The 25,801-nt window shown below is 37.1% G+C and overlaps 2 protein-coding genes across 3 annotated transcripts in view; one reads left to right on the forward strand and one right to left on the reverse strand.

The window, feature by feature from the left end:
• LOC148025369 (methyltransferase) overlaps positions 1-6,642 on the forward strand; it is a 97,583-nt gene extending 90,941 nt beyond the window's left edge. The window contains exon 7 of one of the 2 annotated variants that reach the window (XR_015693061.1): positions 5,565-6,642. The gene's annotated coding sequence lies outside the window, so the exon portion shown is untranslated. The remainder of the gene's footprint in view (positions 1-5,564) is intronic. The other variant, XM_087692431.1, reaches the window with a different exon arrangement.
• A 6,472-nt stretch (positions 6,643-13,114) lies between these two features.
• LOC148025370 (peroxidase 63-like) lies at positions 13,115-17,223 on the reverse strand. The gene is made up of 3 exons (XM_087692435.1): positions 16,082-17,223; positions 15,342-15,507; positions 13,115-13,684 (listed from the first exon to the last, which is right to left on the reverse strand). Exons 1-3 carry the CDS (start codon positions 16,574-16,576, stop codon positions 13,236-13,238), a joined length of 1,110 nt encoding a protein of 369 aa, XP_087548561.1. The 5' UTR covers positions 16,577-17,223; the 3' UTR covers positions 13,115-13,235.
• Positions 17,224-25,801: the final 8,578 nt, after the last annotated feature.

A 25,801-nucleotide genomic window follows, 5' to 3' on the forward strand; every position in this document is an offset into this window, starting at 1 on the left:
CCGACGCCCAATCTTGGGGTATGGCATCCCTTTAAGGGAACTCGTCGGTATCAACAGTTTTAGCTAGTGAGAGTTTAGCACTACCTGGACCCCTGAATCGGGGTCTAGCTAAAGTCTTTAGAGGAGCATAGATAGCCTTCTCTTTAGTGGAAACTCCATGTCTCAAGCATTCAAACATTGTGCCTAAAAATTGAAAGGAGCAAATCCTTGTGCACAACTTGAGATGTTGACAATAATTTGTAAAAAGACAAGCCACTTTCTGGCTACTTGGATCCTCTATAAAAAGTTTATTTTATCTCATCAACAAACAAGATTTAGAAGAAATTGACTTAGGAAATGGTGATCGATACAAGATATTAGTTGGAACAAAAATATATATGAGTAAAAATAAGCTAGAAAGTGTAAAATTTCATGGCCATATTTGAGACCATTTTCACCCAAATTAATAAGCTATTTTAATGCTTCTAATTAATATTACATTGATGATATTTCATTAGTTTAAAATTTTCATGATTCAATATATACATGATGCATTTGTATTAAGATCATTGTAATTTGCTAAAAACTATCAACTTTTTCAATAGTTATAAATAGTAGTGCCAAGTGTTGTACTTATCCATATTTATGGTATTTGAAAATCCAATTTTTATAGCAACGAGAACAAAAGAAAATTGACTCACTAATGATGAATATTACACAAGAGTTACTTCAAAGAGATCCACCAAGAACACTCACAATGAGCTAGAGCTAACAAGCACTAACTAAGAGCTAATGAATAGTGAGTTGGACACACAATGTCTTAATGCAAGATAAATAGAATTGTATCCACTACGAAGATATTTGTAGCTACCAAAGGGATGAGACTTGAGAGTCACATGGATGAGAGCCTCAAGGACACACTATGAGTGCCTCATGAGAGGAGCCACAATAGCACTTTATTTGAGTAGCTTACATAATTTTAACACCAACCACTCTTCACATATGTGACATATGGTAATCTAAGTAATATTTTTTGAATTCCATGGCTCAAGTCCACCCCATAACTTATTGGTAGTTGCTTTTGATTACTTGCCACTCGAAGCTAAAATACCTTTGATGTATCACCTCATAACCATCTAGTCTACAGGGTTAGAATTCTTAAATTGGTAGTCTTATCTATGTGTAAAGCCCGTCATGGCATTTTGAACTTGTATTCGTTGTTCTACTTTCGCAACAAGTATACTACTCAAATATTTCATTGACATTAGTTATTTGTTAAGAGTACTTTTGGTTGTCTCATGTACAATTGAGCTTGTGTCTACTTTCGGTTCATATTATTTGATCAGACATATAAAGAACTATTGACATTCTCATTGGATATATTGATATTAATTTGTATACTTTTTTCAATTTTAATGCATCCTTTAAAGCACCAACAATGCTTATTGCAATGCTACTTTTGGTTGGGCCTAAGTTTGATTAGTCTCATTTAATAGTCTATGTGCTAGGTTGTCGCATTTTTATTTGCATTGATTATTCATGCATTTTAAAAAAGCATCAATGGTAGTCATTTTAATGATTCACATCTTGGAGCTTAAGTTTTATTATTATTATTTAATTGTCCTTTTATTGCATTGATATATTGTTCCATTTCTTAGTGCTATATAGTTTTCTATAAATAGCCATTATATTAACCCTAAATCTCAACTGTATTTATGCTATCTATGTGTCTCATTCACTCAATTGGCTCCTACAATGTTTGTCTCTTCTTCCTTTTAAGGCTAGGCATGGTATTACAACATGTTTTGGGAAAGTCGGTCATGATGCTTTCTTTCGTATTGACACTTTATCTTCTTTTGTTTTATATGCTTGCAAGAGAGAAAGAGAAACATACCATACACTTTGATCGTATCAACAATGCATACAAATAGTATATACATAGGTGAGACCTAAAGTTAGGGTAGTAGCTAAATTTATTATATACAACTATATGTACCACCAACATCCTTAGGTTTTTAGTTGTGAATGAAAAAGCCCTTAGGACTCATAAGGGAAAATTTTAGAGACCCACATGGTGATACATCCATCTTACTAGAAGATCCACAAGCATAATGATATGGTCCATCAATAATAGAATTCCCAATTATATGATCCATAAAGAGTAATAATCAATTTTAGGGTGTAAGTGGTTAAGACAACATCCTGCAACACTTAATTTTTGGGAAGAAGTCATTAAACTACCAAATAGATCTCCAATTCCATTTGTCACAATTTTGCTAAAACACCATTTTAAGCAAATTCAACTTGAAGAAGTCTTAGTCACAAAGTAAAATGACATAAGTAATCTACTTCGGCAATATTCTAATTTGTCACCATTGAAAACACTTAATTAGTCACATAAATGCTCCCATAACCCATGAGATACCTACATACCTGTGACCTCCTATCAAGATGCCCATGAGACAATGCTCATCAAAGCAAGTTGAAATAATCAAAGAAGTTGTAAAAGACATGTTCTCTAAGGTCATTGGGCCCTCCAAGTCTATCGGAAGCCATTCTATGGGTAGCTAAACCACATTTGGCAAAGGAAGATAATGGCAAGTATAGATTTTATGTCAACTATAGGCTATTGAACAATAATGACAATCGGAGATGTATATCCTCTTCCAATCCTAGATGATCTTTCAAACTTAGGATAATCAAAGTATTTTACATCCATGGATCTCACTTCATGCTACTAGCAAATTTACCCTGAGGCTAAAGGATGTGCCAAAGAAACCATTTAAAACCTCGATAAGAGTGTTCCAATTAAGGGTCATGCTGTTTGGATTGACAAAGCTACCTAGCACATTTCAATGCATGGGAAATAAACTCTTCCAAGTTCTCATTGAAAAGGGTAGTCAGATGTTTGGATGATATTTTAATCCAAACTAGCACACATTCGACTATCATTCAAATACTTGGAAATCTCAAGTCAGAAGATTTGCATCCACATGAAATGTAGTTTATGGTTGAAGATAACATCCTTGACTTTACATCTCAAAAAGTTATTAACTAACATTTATTGATTATCATCATGATCATCCCTTTTCGTTCATGCAAGCATCAAAAAAGATTTAGATTTCATATGCAAAAGCTATTATTGGCCCAAATTAATACATATAGCTACAATGCAATTGAACTCTTGAATATAATGTTAAGCTCATAAAACTCCAACACATGCTAAATGGACTACTCCACTCAATTATAGTACAAAGACCATTTCAACTAGTTGCATGGGACTTTATTAGACCCTTTTGAGAAACCAACAGCAAAAATAAATTTGTTGTGGTTCTAATAGAATATATGACCAAGTGGACCAAGTCCAAAATAATTTCCACATCATAATAGAAAAAATGGCAAAAAATTTGATAGAGGATGTCATCATCCAATACTCATGCCTCCTATTTGATAATGAAACCAAGTTATCAATAATAGGATAGGTATTTGCCCTACCTAATGCATGCATATAGAACCATAGTGCAAGCTTCAATCAAGGTAAGTCCTTTCAATGCAATATACCACATAGATTCAAATATGTTAATAAACATGGTCATCAAGAAAGGCAACATAAAACAAAAGGGCGCAATGGACTAGTATTTTCATCTCAAAAGCACTTAACCAACCAGGCTAACGTCCATTCACACAATTCTACAAGTAGCACAAGAGAGACAAAAGATGATCTATGATGAAGGTATTTTGAAAGTACAAATAGCAAATATCATTCCTGACAAAAAGAATAAGACACAAACCTAGTAGTAGAAGAACTATATGTAGAATAAACGAAGCAACCGAAAGTCAATCATAGGCAGCCACACCAAAATTCATAGAGGAGCAAGAGACTTCACACGAAAACAACAAGAAGAATGGCTTTTACTCCATGTAATGTTGTTTATACAGTTCTCTAATATGATCTATCCACAAAACAACCCTAGCTCAAGAAACTTGATCTAAACTTAGAATAGAAAGGGTTCTTTTTTAAAGGGGAGAGAGAGAGAGAGAGAGAGAGAGAGAGAGAGAGAGAGAGAGAGAGGGAGTGTGTGTGTGCATTGTTACTTACATTTAAGACCAATAAGCTAATTAGTTCCATTATTTTGGCATGGTCCTCTTGATATACTCGTTGTTGTTATCACCTACAATAACTAGGGGACCTTTCTAGACTATACTTTAAGATTTGTGTAGTACTTAATACTATTGATATAGCTCACAAAAGAACATGCATAGCCTAGTGTCAACTCAATTTCATGACCAACTCAATTATCTAGTGTATAATTATCAATTTTTAATTTTCATATAAGAAAATTTACATATTCTATGCTAAATTTTACATTTTTGTATGCCCAATTTTACATTTGCATTGTATGTGCTTTTATGTCTCAAGCTAAAGCTAGGTCTTTTATAAAACTATCAATATTTGAAACCCTTAACTGACAAAAGGGCTTTTGTGATGCTCATAAGAGTTTGGAGGAAAATGAGCATATAACCCAAGAAGGAAAAGAGAAGGATTAGTATAATTGTGAGGGATCTACCAAAACAATCATGACAATTCAAGGGTATTTTGGGGTTTTTAATTTAATTTAAGGGGAACCCGACCAAAGGGATATCTTGAGAATTTTGACTAAATGTTGTACTCTCTCTCTCTCTCTCTCTCTCTCTCTCTCTCTCTCTCTCTCTTTGTGAATATATACATACATACGTACACATATACATTTATTGAAATGCACAAAGATTATGAGGTAGATATAGAAGCAATTGAATTTTCTTCTTTCATTATACAAAACGTCCCCTCGGCCTAACGAGGGCCTTGTGGGCTATATCAAGTCCACATACTCTATTTGTAGGGTTTTTCCTTTCTTTATTTTTTAGGGTGTGAATGGAAAGCTCGTGATCACTTGAGTTTTCATATTCTTAACTTTAAGTTTGACATGTTCTCGCTCTCAGTCTTCCTATACTTTGAAGATGGCATATGAGTTTGGAAAGTTCCCCTACCCCTTGTCATGGCAGCTAATTGCCAAGTGTAGCTAGAGCTCTATTTGCCTTTGTTTGTATTCTTGTTCTCTTTCTTCTAGGGATTGAATATTTACATAATTACTTAAAACTTTATGTGTGTAGGGTGCTTGGTCCTCACCCTCTCTGAATAGCCTTGTTTGTGTCATCTCTCTTTGTGCTTTGTAAAATAGTTTTGAGTCTCTATGACTCTTGAACCTATGGATACCTTGAATGGAGGGCCATATTTTTGTATCTATACTCTATCAAATACAATCTATTAATAGGTCGAGTTTGTATTTTGCATCTCTAATGATTTATATCTCATTGTGTAAACTCGTCATTCATTCAATTAATTTCTCAACATTTTATATCTCATTTGTTATGTTAAGTTGTCATTGTGCTAACTTGTTTTCTATCCATCATTATGAAAGAGTCATAATTCCTAATTTGTAATTTTATAAAAATGTGGAGTTTATTGTTGTAGTTTTCTCTCATTATGGTAACTTATTTCCTCTCTCATTGTGCTAACATGCCGTCTCATTGCATTGTGGATGTAGTTGCTCATAATCAATAGACTTCCTCCTCTCAATCTATTAAAGTGTGACCCCAAATCTCTACCTATTTAAAAGACAATATGATTGAGGTCAAAGATTAGCACTGGGTGAGAAACGAGGATGATGGCAATGAAGAGGATCATACAATGAGCATAGGCTCGCGTATGAGCACTTGAAGAGTTTGACTATCATGTGGAGACCCAACGCACAACTCAGCAACTCTTACAATGGGCTAAGAAAGCTCACATGTTATGGAAGGAGGTCAACAAGGTGATGCTTTGATGAAATGGTCAAGACAATGTAGCCGTAGTCAAGCACCAACATAAAGAAAGAGTGATGGAAAGTGAGCAAATGCCTTCATGATGGCATGAGGGACAATATTCAATGTATAGATCTTGAGGTGCTTGATCAACCTCTTCATAATACTGACTCCCCCTTGAACCTAGTAGAGATGCTATACATACACCTTGTGAAATCGGCCAACCTTGGTGGACTTCTCATCAAAGGAGGTCTACCATTGCACTAAGGACATATAGCACAGAGTGTGACAATCACGCAAGATGATTTGCAATTGGCACAATAAGATGCCACATTAGACTTATATGCAAGAGAGGAGGTCTTGAAGGACAAGCTAGCCCAAAAGGAATTGGAAGTTTTAGCAAGTCTTTCTGCCACAAGTTCTTCTCACATTGAGGAGCAAAGTAAGACACTCATAAGGACTATTGAGCATGCAGAGTGCCATGTTGTGGAGAGCACTTCGCAAGGGGTGTTACCATGCGATCGCTTCATGAGCATCGTACTCCATCTCCATGCCATCAAGCAAAATCTAGATGTCCCCAGGAGCTCAAACAATATGTATATGTGCTACTTTAAGCCATTTGATAGTGAAACGAACTCATACTTTTTGTCATACAAGCATTAAGTGCATCTTGCTTCCCTAGTGCAGCAAATGATTCTTAACAAGGAGTGCCCTTTTTATGGATAGAAACTTTGTATAAGATATTTAGAGTGTCTCATATGCATTCTTAAGAGAGAGATCAAGAGAGTACTCCTAGTGCTATCCACAACCTCTTTGATTGAAATCTACACATTAACACTTTGATGTACAAACATTTAATGACAAGTAATACAACTTTTTGATTTTCTATAAAGAGGTGGCTTTCAAAATATATCAAATATGGAAAGTTGAGCCAATAAATATTTCTTTCATAGTACAAGTTAGATGTGATTTCATAGCCTAAATCTAGAGATCTCCTTAACAGATTCTTTGCATGATATTTGAATGCATAGAACGTGTTGAACATAGCGTAGAAGTCTGCAACTACCTCACTGTTGCAAATAAGTCTAGGGCCCAATACTTGGGATCTAATAGATGTGTGACACTATGCAACAATGTATGGGCTACAATCCATCTCCTCTAAACATATTTTAACAGCACCTTTCTATGATATGCCTTAAATGATTTTTTTCAGGACTTTGCGATGGAGTCATTGCTTCCTCCATGGTGCATATGGCATTCATGACGAGCATCATTACATGATATGCATCAACCACAAATCGCCACTACTTATCCTTATTCAAAAAATTAGAATGCAACTTGATAGCCTTATTCCTCACATGGACACTTTGCTTAGCCTCCCAATTATACATATCCGTGCACAAGAATGTCTCTATTAGAGCACCCTTGTTTCAAAGTAAGTGCACCAAAGTATAAAAATGGGTACAAAACTGTGTCTCTGCAAGAAGCTTCAACATGCATGACATTTGAGCATGGGAAATGTTAAGTTCTCGACTTCTCTTGAGAATGAACTTGACAACTCTCCTAGAATCATCAATAATGCTAGCAAATCAAGTTGTATCTTCCTTTTGATACCATTCTTTCAATACACTAAATTAAGTGAGTGAGTGTTGCAACTACTACATGAAATCTTTAGAAATCACTCTTCTACAAGTCTAGCTACATTTTTACAATTGTTTGCATTATCCATAACAACTTACACCCCATGACAATGCTTTATCTCTTCAATAGTCTTACCTAAAATCTCCCCAATGTACTCCCCTGACTTAATTTTTTCTATGCTATCTACTGCATTTAAGAATATCTCTCCCCTTAGTGAAAGCAACATGATGCTTATCAATGGTCCTCGTCGTTGAACAACTATCTAATACAATAGTACATCTAGTAGACCCAAGTTGTGTAGAACAACCCTTTCAATCCACTCATTTACCTCTGAGTGGCACTTATTAAGAACATCATGCCTTATTAAGTGATAAGACAATGGGGAAAAGCCAACCCCAAACTCCCCAATTTTATTCCATGCATGTTCCTAGTGATCATTATCCACAAATTTCATTGTATAGTTTTTTTTAAAACCTAGCTAAGACCATCTACGCTTCTTCCAATTGTGTCACATGAAAACTCTCATAGAGAGGTTTGATGAATAACTTTCTCCATCAAGTCATACTTGAAACTCTCTAGAGTTAGAAGCATGGGGTGTCTGAGATTGGGAAACATTCAATTGATTGAGAATGTCACTATACGAGTCAAACATTTCAACTTCAGCCCATGACACTCTTGCAACAGAAGTCCTATTGCTTTCATGGTTCTCTCGAATGACTTTAGCTGCTTATTTGGTGGCTAGTTGTTTATTCACATGATGGACTTCTTCACACTACCAAGAAAATGGACCTTAATGTGAGAAGCACCATTGGACTTCATGGTTTGACAAAAATTACACTCCTAATGCATGTATCCACCTGAAAGGTTTACACCAAATTGCCACTCTATCATCGGTGACTTTTTTGCTAGTAGGACTTGACTTTATATTATACTAGTCAAAGAAAGAAGCATTGGTAGTCTTCAAAAATTGGGGAATTAGTATCCTTGTATTCTTGGATAGTGCAATACACATGGAGGTGATCAATGATCACTACTCTATAATGTTAGTGGCTACTTGAGTTACTATAAATCTTTACAGTAGAATAACACAAACAAGCAAGTAAAACATGAAATAATCCATGGAACAAATAAAAATAAAAATAAACAAATGAACTACATAACAAGTCATGAAACAATCAATCATTTAATTTTTATTCTTTAGCAAAAAATAAGTGAAAGTAAAAATAAAAGATATACATTCACATGTGAATGCTATTCTTATATCATCAACAACTATATAAAATTCATAAATACTATTCATTTTGGTGACACAATTTAAAAAATTAATAAATCTTAAGTGTACTTTTAATAAATACATGATGCACGTGAGTGATGATATGCAAGAATTATGAAAAAGATAAGTAAACATGCAATAACAATGTGAATATTAATAGCTTTTATACCGCATGAACATTCATAAACACAGCTTATCAATAATGAACATAATATTAAAGCACATATTTAAACTAATTACAAACAAGTGCTAGTAAACTAATTTTGCCCATTATGGACAACATAGTCCAAATAGCATCAAACAATAACCATACCATAAATTAACATTGCCCAAGATAGGACATTTATTCATTTTAAAATTTCACACATATTCAATCTCTATTCTCTAATCCAATGCTTCATATATATTATATGTACGGCCCATAAAAGGACCAAATACCCAAGATATAATGCACTTTGTGATTGCACTAATATTTGTTCAAAAATAAGAATCAAGAATGTCAAACGACCAAGGATTACCTCTTACTCTCACTAGAATAGGTAATCTGATCCTATTTGCACACACTTTGGTTCCTTGTTTGTAAGTATCCCTATGTAAAGATTCTCAAAACCATCCACTCATTGTATGAGGTACTCTTGGGGTTATCTCGTAAGAGAGTTATTTACCCAAGAAGGATGCACTCCCCAAAGAGACTCGCTTAGAAGAAAATGTGAGAAATGCAATCGAGGTTCTCTATGTATACTAGATTTTCTAAGGTTTTAAGCCCACTAGGTTTTCTCTATACCTAGTGGGCTGGGTGATTATCTACTAAAGGAAAAGAATTAGCCAACCCCCCCAAATACACGAAAACCCCTCTGGGTTGACTGACATAGCAAGTTTCACCCGATTAATGTTATTTCTAACATCATTAAAGTTATATCATAGAGTTAATGAGGGGTTATTATTACGAGATTGCAACAACATAATCATGTCATGGTGATCCATACTTTTTTCTCCCATTTGACTATCCTCCATCTTCATGCCACCTTCATTGTCATTTGGAGTAGTAGTTGATTTTCTTTTTCTTTTGATTTTAAAACTATTTTACAGGGGCAATAATTTATCTATAAGTTAATTTTGGTTTTTTAGACATTAAATTTGAGCATTTCCAACGAGGATTATTCTTCTTTGGATATAAAGTTCTTAAGTATTATTAAGGTTGTATCTTTACCTATCTAGAAAGTGTATTTACTTAAGGGTAATGTGGAAAATACCCAAGAATCCAACATACGACAATATACCATGTTGTATAGCTAATTGTTTTTTATTAATATTTTGTAGCACATACATAAGCATATGTTTCTTCTTTTTGTTGTTGAGAACATCTTCCTTAAGGCAAGTTATGCATATCAAATTTAGTTGTGCAAGTCGTTGAAACAATCCACCTATGTTTATGTAAGCATATGTATCTTAAGGTACACGCTAAAGTTAATACCATGACCTTATTGAGAATAAAGACGGCCAAAATGAGCATACAAGATGATAAACACATACGATTGATATATGTATTTAGAAGGGTCAACAAATCATTAGCCTCCTTAGATATAAGATATAATCGGTGTATTACATTGAAAGGTTATTATATATAAAAATGATATGTTCAATGTAGATTTTATATCACAAAGGCTATCACACAAGTTGAAAATTTTTATGCAAATATATCTATCAAATGGAACTATAAACACAATGCAAAGAGACAAGAATGTAACTCTCTGTTAAGGTATAATTTGACTATTATTTTAATGTAAACAAGTTTAAAGGTGCTTTGTGATAATAGGCATATTCAATTGCAAAAAAAATATTGGATATTTGTGCTTTTGATTGTAGTCCTTATAAGTTCATGCATTACAATTGCACATTGAAATCTCAAAATAGAATACTTTCATAACTAGATTGTCAAGTTGCTTCATGTAGAGATGCATATTCATGCTTTCATCCTTACAAGACTAGATATGCTATCCACCTTAGTTGTACTTTTACAATTAATCATCAAAATTTGAGAAAAGATAAGAGAATAAGAAAGAAATAGAAGACAAGTAATGACAAGAGAATGGGTACAATTTCTCCCCTTATATGAGTGAGCACCTCCCTCATGCATGTATTTAAGCTTTTGCATTTTTTTAATTTTTGTGTTTAAAACACATGAAAAGCATTCACTTGGAGTTTTTTCTTTCCTTGCTTGACAGACTTTCTTTTGCTAATAGTTTCTAAGGCATCTCTAATTACTTATAGACCTAAATCATATTTCTAATTCTCTTTTTCCTAAGCCCATAATATAAAGGTTACAAGAATAATAAACAATCTATATCATGATAGAAATTATATGGAAGTTTTATCCACATTTGGAAACATCAATGTTTAATGGTTTTGGGTGGTTTGAAAAGAGTGTAATTATAACTTTGTCATCATCAATGCCTGAAGGCTAGGATACTCCAATATATGTTGTTGTGTTTAATACATTTTCACTTCCTCATTTCTTTTCTATTTTGTTTTCTTTCACCATCTCCGAAACATTCACTCTCTTGGCACCAACCCCGCCTTCTTTGCCACTCCATTCTTAGAATCTTATTTAAAGTCTCCTCCTCAATATCAATGTGCACTATTGCATATAATGTGCCCTCAATGAAAGCAAAAGATTTGACATCCTAGTTTTGTCACCCTTTGGGAGAGAAAGAAGTATGAAATATAATGCCTTTAAATTACCAAAGTTGAACTACGAAACCCAATATGTAACAAACATGTTCTTGAAAAATGTGTGTTAAGTGATACATAATGGATGAAAGCAATGTCAATGACTATCTAAAGAGTACAACAAAAGGTGGAATACAAAATAATCATCCAACAAATAATACCTAGATTGCTACATTAATAGTAGATGGATATCATCTAATAATGTCCCTCATGAGGCATCACAAAATAGAAATAAGGTATTTGAGTTTGTTAAAGAAGTGTGGTGGCTAGCTCCTATCTTAGGTGATAGTGACTGAGATCCTACTGAGTATCTCTATTAGGTTGAGGGTCTTGTAGTGTGTGTGCGTGCGTGCGTGCACGCGCGCACGCGCGTGTGTGTGTGATGCCACCTATTGCAATTGAAATAAAAGCATTTTTGGATCAATGCTCGTGAGTAGCCACACTTTTTTGCCCTCCCAAATTTATGGTTTTGATTTGTACTACCCTATTGCCATAGCATATGATCATTTCTACGAACTTTCATTATGCATGCAAGTGTTTTATAAAAGATAAAACAATGACAATAAGTCACATTAACTTTCTATGGTCAAGCATGGAATGAATAGAACGAGAAGCTATAATCATGGCATAGATTGGTCATGATGAAGTTCTACTTATCAATATCTAACATATAAATACCACTAGAGGTAATATGTTAGGCATTTGATATTAGACACACACATACACATTGTCTTGCATTTACAATATCAAATCATGGGGAGAAAAAAAAGAGTCATAATAATAATGCATGTGCCATGGATCTTTGTTAGCCTCGCTTTCTCAATGTTCTTAAAAGTAAATTTGAGATCCTTCTACTACAATCAAGCATTTGCTCCATTTGATACTTCAACAATTTAGCTTTAGATCTAATATGTGTTTTAAAGGACAATAATTCAAAATCTGCTTTGTAGCTCAAGAGTGACTTATTAAAAAATCAAAGAGGTAATCACATATTTAGAATGCAATTAGATTGTTGAAATAAAAAATATATTGCACAAAATGAAAAATCATGTAAGATTTAATAGACAATAGTTACATGTGTGTGTGCGTGTGCGTGTGCGTGTGTACATGCTAATGAGAAAACAAAATCAAGACTCTCCTACCTCTTCTACAACCTACTATAATACGCCATACATTGCATAACCAACTTGTAAAGACATATTTTCATCATGATCAAATTGATAGCATCCATCGAAAATGACTTTTTCAACAACTAGTAAGGTTTCAAATTTATTTCACTAACACGTGCCATTTTCGATTATCATGGATATCACACGAAAACCTCAACATAGCCTATAAGTGATACATCAACCCATATGGCATGGACTTACGTACTTCACATTACATTTTGACTCACTACAAAGTTAGTTTTGGGGATTTTGGAGCACAATGGGTTTAGGATTAACAAGTTTACAACTTTGACACCAAACACTCATCCATACATGATAAACCACTTACTACATAAAAATAATAGAAACTATCCTTAACATGTTGTCAATATAGCAAAAAGTAAAAATCTTCCTCATATATAAGAAATAATGCTTAATTACTAAGCCATACAAAACATTTAGCTTTATGTATACATTATGATTGTTTTGAAAAGAGAAGGGCTTTGATACATCAAATATCATCATTTTTAAATATAGAAGTAGTCTTTTATTTTCTTACATCAAACCTTAATCAAGGAGAGAATGTGCTTAGTCTTGAACACAACATACGAGTGATTTACTCATCAATAAACAGGGTTGAAGGCAAAGTCTGCATTCTGAGAGTTTCTGATCCAACATTGCTTACGAATTTGGCCTTGGGTGCCTGTTAGAACTCCTATCTTTCCCATTTTCCTTAATGATCTACCAAATTGCTTGAAGAAAGCATTTTGATCTTTTGCAAACTTATCAACAAGTGGCTTGGTTCTAGAATCCAATAAAAGAGAAACATCTGAGGTAAATGCACCATAGCCTTGTTGCAAACCCTTGAAGTACTTATTGTCAAAAATTAAGGAACTTAGTTGGTCATTGAAGAATTGAACATTTGAGTCAAAATTGGGAGGTTTGAGTGCACCATTGTCTGTGCAATTGGCTAGAAGCTCAGCACCATAACCTTTATGGTAAGTCTTGTCAATGTTGGGATAAATGCGGTTGCTTATGCTAGCACAATGACCTTGTCCAATAGTGTGAGCTCCTGCATTACAAGCATTATACCCAAAGTGAATATCAATGTTTGTAAGAAAGACACCTACATAACAACACTTGGGAATGAATTTATATCACAAAGAAGCAAAATACATTTTATTGCTATCAACCTCTGAGGTGTCTTTATCCAATGGTTAAAAACCAAAAATGGAATAATTATTTATATATAAGCACATTTCCATCTTATTACATATTATAATGACTTGAGATAATAAGATAACATACATATAATACCTTGTAGTCATTTACAAAAAGTTATTGAATGGTGTTGATGTGCCTTGGCATGCTTTTCTAAGCTCCTTATGTGGTTTTAAGCTTATGATTATTGTGACAAAAACTTCTTAATCAATATATACATATTAATCTCACTAAACAACTATCAATTTATTTTATTTGATAGAACTGCATATATTTCCATTGAAAAATAAATTTGATGAATGCTAACCCACTTGACATCTAACTAAGGCTTGAGATTTGATAGTTTCAAAAGTTACATAAAAAAATAAATGATAGTCCCTTCTTGCCTAAAGTAGATAAGAGATAATGACATTTCGTTCCATGAATTGATCATACATGACATCCAATAGGAAATATTTAGAGTTAAAAAAAGGCCCTTCAAGGGGTTTGATTCACTCTCCTCAAAAAAATAAGTCCATGGTGGAATTTTTGCAAACAAAATTCAAATTTGTCAAATCTAGAATATTTAGAATGCACTCTTCAAGATCTCTTCATTGATCTATAAGATGCTATTAGATTCTTCATATTTCAAAAGATTCCAAATTGATGTGATCCCACACAAGGTGTCGCATCAAATTTGGATTTTTTTTAAAAAAAAATGAAGTCTCATAGTGTGTTATAGATCAATAGAAAGAGCTCGAAGAGTATATTCTAAATATCTAAGGCTTAACAAATTTGGGATTTGTTTGCAATACTTTCATCATGGCCCCATTTTTAAAGGGATAGAGTGAGTCAAACCCCCTAAAGGACCCATGTTTTAGCCCAAAATTTTCATAGTGTTTCTTATGGATGCTCCTGATTGTGCAAAAGGTAGCATTCATCAATCCCTCCTTTTTGGTAATACATCCAAGTCAAACTTGTGTGGAGAAAAGTTAAAGAAATGGCTCACATGACAAAAAGTTAAAGAAATGGCTCACACGACAAACAGCTTGCATGATACTCTAAGCATGAAAATTGTCGTTTTAGTGACAAGGATGGTCCTCCTAATGACCAAATTATGAACCTTATTGATCCATTGAGAGTTCTAACATTGAAATCCATATAGAAATATGAAAATGCAATGGCATTTGGTTTATTGGTTGCTATAGTTCCTATGGATAAAAGCAATAATTTACATGACCGTCTTGATTACATGTAGACATGTTTTATATAAAAGTTAGCTAAAGTTGGTGTGTAGGCATGGCCTTGCTATAGTGCCTTGAACAAGTCTATACATTTCTCTTTTTACAATGTGATGAGCTACAAGGTTGTGCATTTCTCTTTCTACAAGATGATGAGCTACTATTTTCATTTACAAAAGCCAATACCACCTGAATCTTACAAGTAAGAGAGATTACCAAAAACTTCACAAACTTCACAACCATATGATATTTCAATGATACAATATATCTACTAATTGCATTACTTACCAGAGAGGGCTACCAAGTCCACCTTGTTTAGCCCAACTTGTTGAAAGTTCTCTAGAAGGCCATCCACAGTGAGGTTGAAGGCAGGGAGAAAGGTTTGGGAGCTTTGTGCATAAGATGTCAAGGAATCCCGTCTGCCCAATTCAATCTTGTACAAAGGACCTCCAGCCTAAGATCATATTATCATATGCCCAATCACAATCAGAGATTGTGAATTAGTAATTATACTGAATGGTTGTTTTCAAGACTTGCATCAAGCTCGGATCTTGCTAAATATACATAGATAGATACTAACCTTGAATGTAATATAACTTCAATCATGTAGCCTTCAGATTTGATGCCTAACATGGGGCCTTTTTCCTTAATTCTAAGGTGTTAAAAATGGTACTTTTTTACTAGTGCTATTAATTTTAATTATGTGTAACATTGAAATCAACTAGCTATCAAGGGTTTTGATATATAAGCTTCCAAACTATATGTAAGAATTAGATTTTGTACTTATAGAGAAACTTGGCCATATTCGTTATAAGTATATGTTGGTTATATCTATGCAAGTGCAGATATATATATATATCTCTCTCTTTCTCACCTTATGTACACCCATATGCTCGACCGACGACACCTTACCATGTTTCGCAGGGCTTCGTCTTTAATAACACCTTACCCCCCGATTTTCGAGTGTCATGTGGCCATGATGCTTTCCTAAGTTGGGCTTCAGAATGTAGAGAGATCTGAGAGTGTACCTGTTTGATGGAGTAGACGGCGGCCAGAGCAATAATGTCGGCGCAGGAGACAGTGTTGGGGCACATCTTCTCGAGCCTAGCTTTGATGTCATCGAGAACGAAGAAGTCGCCAATGCTGAAGTTGATGGCGGCGTCCTTCTCGGCTTGAGTGCTAGTGGAGTTGAGGAGCACGGAGCCATCGCAGCCCTGCACGAAGCAATCGTGGAAGAAGAGGCGCAGCACAGGGGCTGGCGTGGTGGGGTCCAGGGAGCTCCAGTACGCGATCCTCTCCTCCACCACCCTCTCCACCTCCGGGCACGTCTCTGCGTAGAACCTCAGCTGCAGCTCCCCGCCTCCGCCGCCGTTAATGCAAGAATTTGCTGTTGCCGATTGCATTAGCGCCCATTTCATCAATATGAACATCCAGATCGTATACATCATGTCGATCGTCGCCGCTCGGGCCCCATGCTGCCGCCTATCACGCATGATCCGCGGCCTGATCATGATCTGCGCCATACAATTTGGCTAGGTCTTTGTTAATCAACAACTGATCAATCAGGACAGCAGCAGCTTGTGTGCGTGCGCTTCTAGGGATGGAGCAAAGATCTCTTGGTCTGAATGAAGGGGGGCAGGGAAACCTTGATGATCAGGAGATGACCAGCGCTTCCTCTAGGGATAGGGCAAAGATCTCTTGGAGGAGCACACCTTTAAAACGCAGCGAGAGAGAAAGTCAGACAGAGAGAGAGAGAGAGAGAGAGAGAGAGTGTGTGTGTGTGTGTGTGGCGCGGCAGATAAAGCCTGCTCTCCTCAGACGTGCACAGATGATCAATCACATCTGATCATAAATTAAAGAATATCCGGGATCACATCAAGTTGAAGTGACATTAAGCCTGGTCTCGGTGATCACGCATTGCAAAGAATTGCAATTGCTCAGTGCTCACAGCAGAGCAGGATACGAAGTCCTATATCCATATACAGACGTGTGGGTCAGTAACGCCTATGCAAATAAGCAGGAGGATATTGAGGCGATGAACGGGGGCCGGCCTTGGAAGTCAGAAGCATTTGCCGTTGCCCGATGGCACGTTACGCCCGACGTGACAGATCACGGGACTGTGTTATTGTATCAGTGCTAGTGGGCCTTCGTGCCGTCAGAGCCGAAACACCCACAGACATTAGAATTTAGGGCTTCAAATTTTGCTCATCGCTGACCGGTTTTTGTAGTCAAAAGTTTGTGCGCGTGCTGCCGTAAACGCGTTACGCGGCTGGCCGCCTCACCTTCGTGCTTCATAAAATACTTCAACTTCAAAAGCTCTCTGTGATAAGGCTCGACCAAAGCTTAGGTTTAGTGTCATCTCGAATCCCGATTCCCACCTTTCAATTTTAAATTTACCTCTGACATGCATATGTGCGGGCATGAACTCTCACACATACACTTCTTAAAATATATGCCCCCCTCCCCCTCGGGCCCCAACACACACCCACCCTCTCTCTCTCTCTCTCTCTCTCTCTCTCTCTCTCAAGTTTTGGGTATTCTGCCAAGCTTGGGCAAGGTTGTGCATCCACTTAGGCCATTAAGAATCTAAATTAGATTTTTGTTTTGTGGGATACACATAGACAAAAACTGCAAGCCCTAGCTATCAAGGTTGAAAATGTTGAGTACAATAGCAAGTTTTTAAATGTGAAATATGGGATGCATTAGTGCATGTTTTGCATGCCTTAAATTTGGGCATGTGTCATATGAATGCCTAGACTTAGGGTTGCATCCTCCACTTACAAATGTTGTTCCTTCAAGAAAAATGTCGTGCAAAAGCCCAATGCATAAGTGGATGTTGAGCAACAGAACTACAATATGCCAACCAAAATTGTGAATACTACATAACTTAAGGAAAAAGAAAATTTGTCATCAGATAATATGCAAGCACCAAAGAAGCCACTGCCTTCTCATATATGAGAATATCGTTGTGTATGGCTGCATATCATTGCATGAGGATCATTGCATGAGGATGGTGCAAATGTAGATGCTATATAGTGTGCTTGAAAACAATTTGTTGTCCAATTGCACTTCGTGATGTATATATACATCATGTTTAAAGCTTCCATCAAAATACTTGGCATATAGCATACAATGCTTTCATGTTCCAAAAGTGGAGACTTCTTTGGTATGTATACAAGAACATAACTAAAATGATTTGGGCATCGAGTCAACACATTTGTTGGTAATGGTTTTTTCTTTTGAGCAATATGGGGTGCTAATACTCATGCAACATGAGCTAAAGTTGTAGTTGCATTCAATGCTTCTTTGAGCATATGTTTGGTCATTCAATTTTGTTTGTATGAATATTCTCATCTTTCCACAAGAAGAGAGAGCTTGTAGTCTTGTATTAGCATGATTCTTGAAATACTTGGTTGCTTAAAACTCTCGTTTGAGGTGACTTTGATAATGAATGATATTACATGATTGTATTTTTAGAAATCCCATTGGAAAGCTATGATTGGATGGAAATGATGGCTGATATTAATGCTTTGGATCCATAGCACCATGTTCATCCTAAGGATGAGTTCATGATCATGGTTACACTTTTGACCATAACATGTTTGCACATGTCTAGACACATTATCTACGCTATATGATGAATGTGTGCAAAGTTTGGATAGATCACATCTAATTGCTATCAAATCATGGTCCTTGTGGTTGGGACACTTTTTTAATATGTCAATGGATAACAACTAAGGGTCTAGAAGATTCCCTCTACTTCTTGTAAATAATAAGTATTTGCAACATGATTGGATTTGAGATATGTTGCATGAGGTGGATATCCCTTCACACAACTATCTTTACAAGGACACGATGTGGACTAGGTTATTTTGTTCAATGAATGCAAATAGTGATTCAAAATTATGGTTTTTTTGTACTTTGGCCAACCATTGTCGAAAGTAGCACAAGTTGAGCATGTATGTGAGAGTACTTGTGCTCATTGTCCATGCTAAGCATGTTCATGCAAAATGATCATATGATAAACTAGAAAAAGGGATGGCAAGAGAAAAAAAATTACATCTCAAAGATATGGGATGCTCATCTAAAGTTCTTAAACTACTTCTAGATTTCTAGGCAAAATGAGAATATGAAAAAGAGCCATGGGGGATTCACTAGTAGTAATAAGGAGACGTCACCTGCGTGTAAGAAATATATGAAAATGCCCCTTATCTACTCCCTATTTATGGGACCTTACCTTATAAAATATACACTCCTTCCCTTAAATAACCCCCCTCCCTTGCACTCATGTGGTACCATATGGTAAACCCTAGTGGACCCCTCGAAAAAAGAGCTAGGCAAGGGACACATACAATTTTGTTGAAACAAGTTGAAATTTATCATCAAAGGTTGAATTTCAATCCATTACCATTGTTGAAAAGAAGAAAGCAAACAACATCCAACTGCATGGCTTAACCATTGCTAAAACCCCAAAGTTTTGACATCAACATTTTTGGGAAAAAGAAAACAAGACTTTGATTGTCATATCACATAGTTTAAGACAAGATGGGTAACAAGTGGATATGAGACCATCTATACTGATGATATAAAGAAACAATAGTTTGCAACAACATTTAATGAGCAATGGATTGGTTCAATGGGTATGGATTAGACCACTTTAGTGATTATGATGATATGAAGCAAAGGTATTAGAAGGATTCTATTTGAATAAGACAATACATGGTATCTTAGGTAGGATTAAATTAATTAAGAAAAAAGGCATGTTGGTGAGCCAAACATGCCTTCTTTGGAAATTACTATATCTTATTTCGCCAAAGGGCTAAATCAAAATATTCACATTGTTGTTGCTAATATACAAATAGACCCCCCACTAACTGATGATTTTAATGACTTAGTGCAAGCTGTAGCAATGATGGAAAAGAGGATTTTGGTTACGATTCTCAAGAAAAATAGCTAAGGAAGTCAGTTCAAACTCTGAGGAGGATTCCAATTCAGAAACAGAGGATGCAAATAATGATTTGATCTTCGAATCAAAATCGCATGAGGTCAAAAGATTCAAATGATGAAGATAGTAAGAGAAAAGGCGAGCCAAGAGTACAAGAGATGGAGGGTCATTTAAGGATAAGAAGAAACCTAAAGGAATATCAAAATATTTTGAAAAACAAGTTTAGAGGGAAATTGAGGAATTTGGGAGTAACTTGGTAAACCAAGAAAGATAAGTTCTACCATATATGTCAAAAAGAGGGCATGAGCCTACAACATGTTGGTATAATGTTGGGGGTAAAGGCACCTTCGCCTAGCCGCGCATGTATTACTACACTGACAATACCCTTGCCTACACATTGCAGGCGGCGTGCACCCGTCACCGCCGTCACTTTATTATTTATTCTTTTAGTGACAAATGAATAAACGGAAGGCGGTCAGTCACACATTGTGATTGTTGGAGTTCCCTCATTGTGAATCTCTCTCTCTCTTGCTCTTGCTCTCCCACTATAGCTCTCCCATGCAAGCTTTGATCCTTCTCACATTTCAACTGGTATCAAAGCATGGTTGCTTGAGCACTAGAGCGTGGTTCGTGACTCCATCAACATCCCATTGAATCCCTACACCATTGGTGCATTCTCTCGACAGTCATATCCGACTCCTTCGAATTCCGACTTCCCGAGCACACCTACTCGGTCCATTTGGGCACCCTCAGGGCATTCATTCAAAGGTATTGAAGTATTCTTTTGAGTGTTTATTTCAGTTTGAGCTTTGTATTGGTTGGCATTTACTTGGCATTGGTCTACGCTGGTATGCTTTGTGACAAAGGTTATACCTATGGTCTATGTATGACCCGTTGGTACATGCTTGATGCTTATGTTACCTACACATGCTAGTTACATTGTTTGGACTTGAATGCTATTGGAGCTGCGTTTGGGCTTGAATTTGGATATTCTTGAGCTTATTTTGGTCTTGCTTTGGCTCAACAAAGATTGATTGGGATTGTCTTCATGACATTGAATGCTTTCATTGGATACTTGACCGCTTATATACTCTGGATGTCTTACTGATGTATGATCTTGGATACTCCATCACTGGTGCTCTTACATGCTTTGTTTGAGCTTATTTGCTTGACACTTACAACTTTTGTGCCAGTGGGAGCATCTTTGTATGCTTATCAGGCACTGAGCACTGCGGGTTATGCATATTGAGATTTTGGATCTTTGAGACTGGGATCTCCTTGTGGATGATGTATGGTTGATATGCCTTGGTCCGTGTATATTTACTTGGGCTGATTCGGCTTTGTATTCACTATGACTTGTGTCAGGTCTTGGCAGTGGTATGTACATTTTGCCATGTTGATTGGGCGGTGTACCTACTTTACTAACGAACTTTGTTTGACATGCTTGGGTGTTGGCTCATGTCAGTTTGACTGTTACATGCTTGTCGATGGCCGCTTGATGCTAGTTTTGCATTGACATTCAGTGATTGACTTTGAATATTGGGTTTTGCCTACTGTCAGCTCTCATTGTACACTGCTGTCATAAATTACAGCAAGCATATATCTCCAGACTGTCATGTATTTTTCATGCTAAATCATCATGATTTGATGTAATTTTGATGGTACTTGGTAGATAGCATCATTAAATACTCGTTTCTCACCATTTTGCCTTGGTTTTGGTGGTTTTTTGGTCATTTTTTACAGTTTACATCAAGCACTTTTGAATTGTTTGCACTATTTCAGCTTATAGTATGGCATCTTTTTCCATTGACAGTGCTATCTTCAACATCACTAAGCTTGATGGTATGAATTATGCCTATTGAAAGAGCCAATTTTGACAGGTATTGGTGCAAAAATCACAGATAAAGGCACTAACACTACAAGGAAACTAGGCCATAGCAATGCCGATTAGCGACAATAAATAGCAGCGTCGCTATTTGTGTCGCAAATGTGACTCTAATAGTGACGCTCCACAGAGAAAAAAAAGCAGGCCAAAACCTGAGCGCATTTCATTTTGTGAATTCATGAAAGTTTTCGAGAGGAAGAGTGAGAGAGAGAGCAACCGTTTTGCATAGAGGGTGAGAGAGGGAGGGGAAGAAGGCTTCTCACCGCCACCGCCACCGCCACCGCCACCGTCGTTGTTCGTGAAGAAGAGGAGGAGCCACCATCGCGAAGAGGAGTTGCCCTCGAGAAGAGGAGCCGCCAAACCCTCCTTTGAATCTTTACGGTGAGTCCATTCTCTCTCTCTTTTACTTGTTTAGGGTTTAATTTGTGTATATTGGGAGAGGGAGAGGAAATGAGAGAGAAAGAGAGGGAGAGGGAGAGGGAGGGAAAGAAAGAGAAAGAGAGGGAGGAAATGGGAGAGGGAGGGGGAGGAAACGAGAGAGGGAGAGGGAGAGAGAGTGCATTCTCTCTCTCTCTTACCTTTTTTTTGTATAATTTGTGTATATTCAGAGAGGGAGAGTAAATGAGAGAGAAAGAGAGGGAGAGGGAGAGGGAGAGGAAGGGGGAGGAAATGAGAGAGGGAGAGGGAGGGAAAGAGAGAGAAAGAGAGGGAGATTGAGAGGGGAAGGAAATGCGAAAGGAAGAGAGAGGGAGAGAGAAAGAGAGGGGGAGGGAGAGGAAATGAGAGAGGGAGAGGGAGAGGGAGAGGGAGAGGGGGAGGAAATGGGAAAGGAAGAGGGAGGGAGAGGGAGATGGAGGGAGAGAGAAAGAGAGGGGGAGGGAGAGGAAATGAGAGAGGGATAGGGAGACATTAAACATAATAGGGAAATGAGAGAGGGAGAGGGAGGGATAAGAAATGAGAGAAGGAGAGGAAGAGAGCAAAAGGAAATGAGAGAGGGAGATGAGAGAGAAAAAGAGAAAAAAAATCATTAAACCTAATAGGGAAAGAGAGAAAGAGAGGGTGAGGGTGAGGGAGGGAGAGGAAATGAGAGAGGGAGAGAAAGATAGAAAAGTAAAGATGACCTTATAATAAGCTCATCCTAGGCTCATAGGGGTTAGGCCAATCCTCAACAAACCTAAGGGATATATGGCTAGAGAGCCCTTGCATACTTGTGCCTCCTAGCATAATGTTCTTCCTATAAAGAGACCTCTCATACATGGGGCTTGTCCTAGGCTCCACCACACAAGTATACAATGAAGGCAATCAGCCTATCAGTATGAAAAACATTCATTTTTCATAACGTAAATTCAAAAATAACTTTGGATATTCCATAAAAATCAATCTCTTCTTAAAAAGACAAATACAAAAAACTAAAACAACATCATTCATATGCTTCGCAAAACTAAAACAGCATCACCACAAGATCTCTTAGAAAACTCATCTTCAACTATCAATTTTAATTAATAAATATAATATAAAATCACTTGCAAGGATGGACACTCTTTTATCATTAACCCTCTTTCTTCCTTAGAATAGTCTTAAAAACAAATTTATGCTCTAACAAGCATATATTTGAGCATAACTATTTTAAGGTTTATTCCATGAGTAGTAGTAGTATATATGCAAGCATCAAGCTAGAGATCATGCTTTGGTATCTGTGGAGATCCCAATCTCATGCCCTCATAGAGATTGTAGTATGCAATAGTGTGGAGAGAAGGTGGGTGAGTTGTAAATGGTAAAGGAGAATTCTATTGATGATGGAGAGAAGATGAGGTGAATCGCCAATCCTATTCTTAGTGAGTGCAACCTACCCATAGTATGGCATCCATGACCGATTGAAATCAATAAGACTTTGAAATCCTACCTTGAGTATTATAACTATTGTTTTGTAGTGGATTTTCTTGCCATAATTCAATGTCAATTTGTGCTTGTGTTTTCCACGGTGTGTTGACTATGGGTGTCAAATGCTCTAGTCAGATCTCTCTCTCTTTCTCCTCTCTCTTCTCTCAACTCTTGTCTCTCTCTTCATCTCTATATAAGTAGTCATAGTCGTAGTCGTGGTCGTGGTCGTGGTCGTGGTCGTGGTCGTGGTCGTGGTCGTAGTCGTAGTCGTCATAGTCATGGTCGTGGCCGTGGTCGTGGACCGTGGTCATGGTCGTAGTCGTGGTTGTCGTAGTCATAGTCGTAGTCGTGGTCGTGATCGTGGTCGTGGTTATAGTCATAGTTGTATTTGTAGTCGTAGTCGTGGTCATGGTGGTCATGGTCGTGGTCGTGGTCGTGGTCGTGGTCATGGTCGTAGTCGTGGTCGTGGTCATCGTAGTCGTGACCATGGTTGTGGGTCGTAGTCGTGGTCGCCGTAGTTGTAGTCATGGTCATGGTCGTGGCCGTGGTCGTAGTCGTAGTCATGGTCGTAGTCGTAGTGGTTATCATGGTCGTAGTTGTGATCGTGATCGTGGTCGTGGTCGTAGTCATCATCGTGGTCGTCGTGGTCATGGTTGTGGTCGTGGTCGTGGTCGTAGTCGTGGTCGTAGTCATAACATAGAAAAAGAGAGAGAGATGGAAGGAGAGGATAACAATTTAAGAAAGAGAAAAAGAGAGAGAGAGATGGAAGGAGGATAATAATTTAAGCAAAAAAAAGAATGATAACAAAAATAAATTATTTGTTGTAACGTAGACAAAATGGAAAACGATGAAGGTCTTGTTGTTCAAGATCGCGAGGCGTATCTTAATCAATGTGTCCCATGTCCTTGCTCTCAATGCAAGCTGGCAATTAGACAAAAACGTCGATTGTCTATAGAATACGTACGACGATTTGACAAGTTTCAATCTGAGATCATTGATTAGGCGATTGCAGATTTTCAACAAACGGTAAGAAAAGTTAATATCAATCATGCATTGTACTCACAAGCTAATTGAATACCATATACAATAAGATTGGGTATGGCTGGCAAATTTTCTATCCAGGGAGGTGACGTCCCATCCCAAGGAGGAGTACACCCTTTGCGGCCAATTAGAAGAGTTCGTGGGCATGCGATGGATGGAGTGCACAAGCCAATCCACCACTTGCAAGGCCAATCTATACCGTCAATGCCAGAGGAGATAGGCAGTCTTCCAGACCTACCTACAATCTTGGAGCCTGAGATGGAGGCAATGATCCATGCATTGATTCCCATGGATGCAAGACTTCTAATCCGCTTAGAGAGGAAGCATCCATACCATTATATGATGGGTGCTGAGTATCTCGCCTGAAGACACTGCTTGCACTCTTAAGTGTGCAAGCAAAATACGGGTGGAGCAATGCGAGTGTGACCGAGTTGTTCAGGTACCTTGTACATACGCTTCGTTGATTTTTTTTCGGCACTATTATTAAAAACATTTGTGATTTTTCAAGGTGTTTTATGATTTTTTTTCAGGTTATTGAAATATCATATATTACCACCTGCAAATACCATGCCTGAGTCTCGTGATGATGCACGACATGTTTTACGAAAGCTTGGTATGGACTACAACAACATCCATGCATGTATCAATGATTGCATATTGTTTCAAGGAGAATACGAGATTATGGAGACATGTTCAAAGTGTGGTGCTCACAGGTATCGACAGGACTTGCAAGGGTAAACCATCCCTCAAAAAGTTCTCAGACACTTTTCGCTTATCCCCCGCATAAACTACATGTTTCGTACGTCTGACATGGCGAGCTTGACAACGTGGCATGTGAAGAATAGGTCCATGGATGGAGTTCAACGAATATCAGTGGATTTACGCGCATGGAGCCACATTGACTCTACCTTCCCATGCTTTGCCCGAGAGCAAGGAATCTTCGGCTCGGTCTTGCAATGGATGGCGTAAACCCATTTGGCCTGTGCTCAACTTTTT

This window comes from Lygodium microphyllum, chromosome 14 (genome assembly GCF_053477565.2).
Source record: "Lygodium microphyllum isolate KBCC chromosome 14, Lygodium_microphyllum_v1.1.10, whole genome shotgun sequence".
NCBI classification, from domain to species: domain Eukaryota; kingdom Viridiplantae; phylum Streptophyta; class Polypodiopsida; order Schizaeales; family Lygodiaceae; genus Lygodium; species Lygodium microphyllum.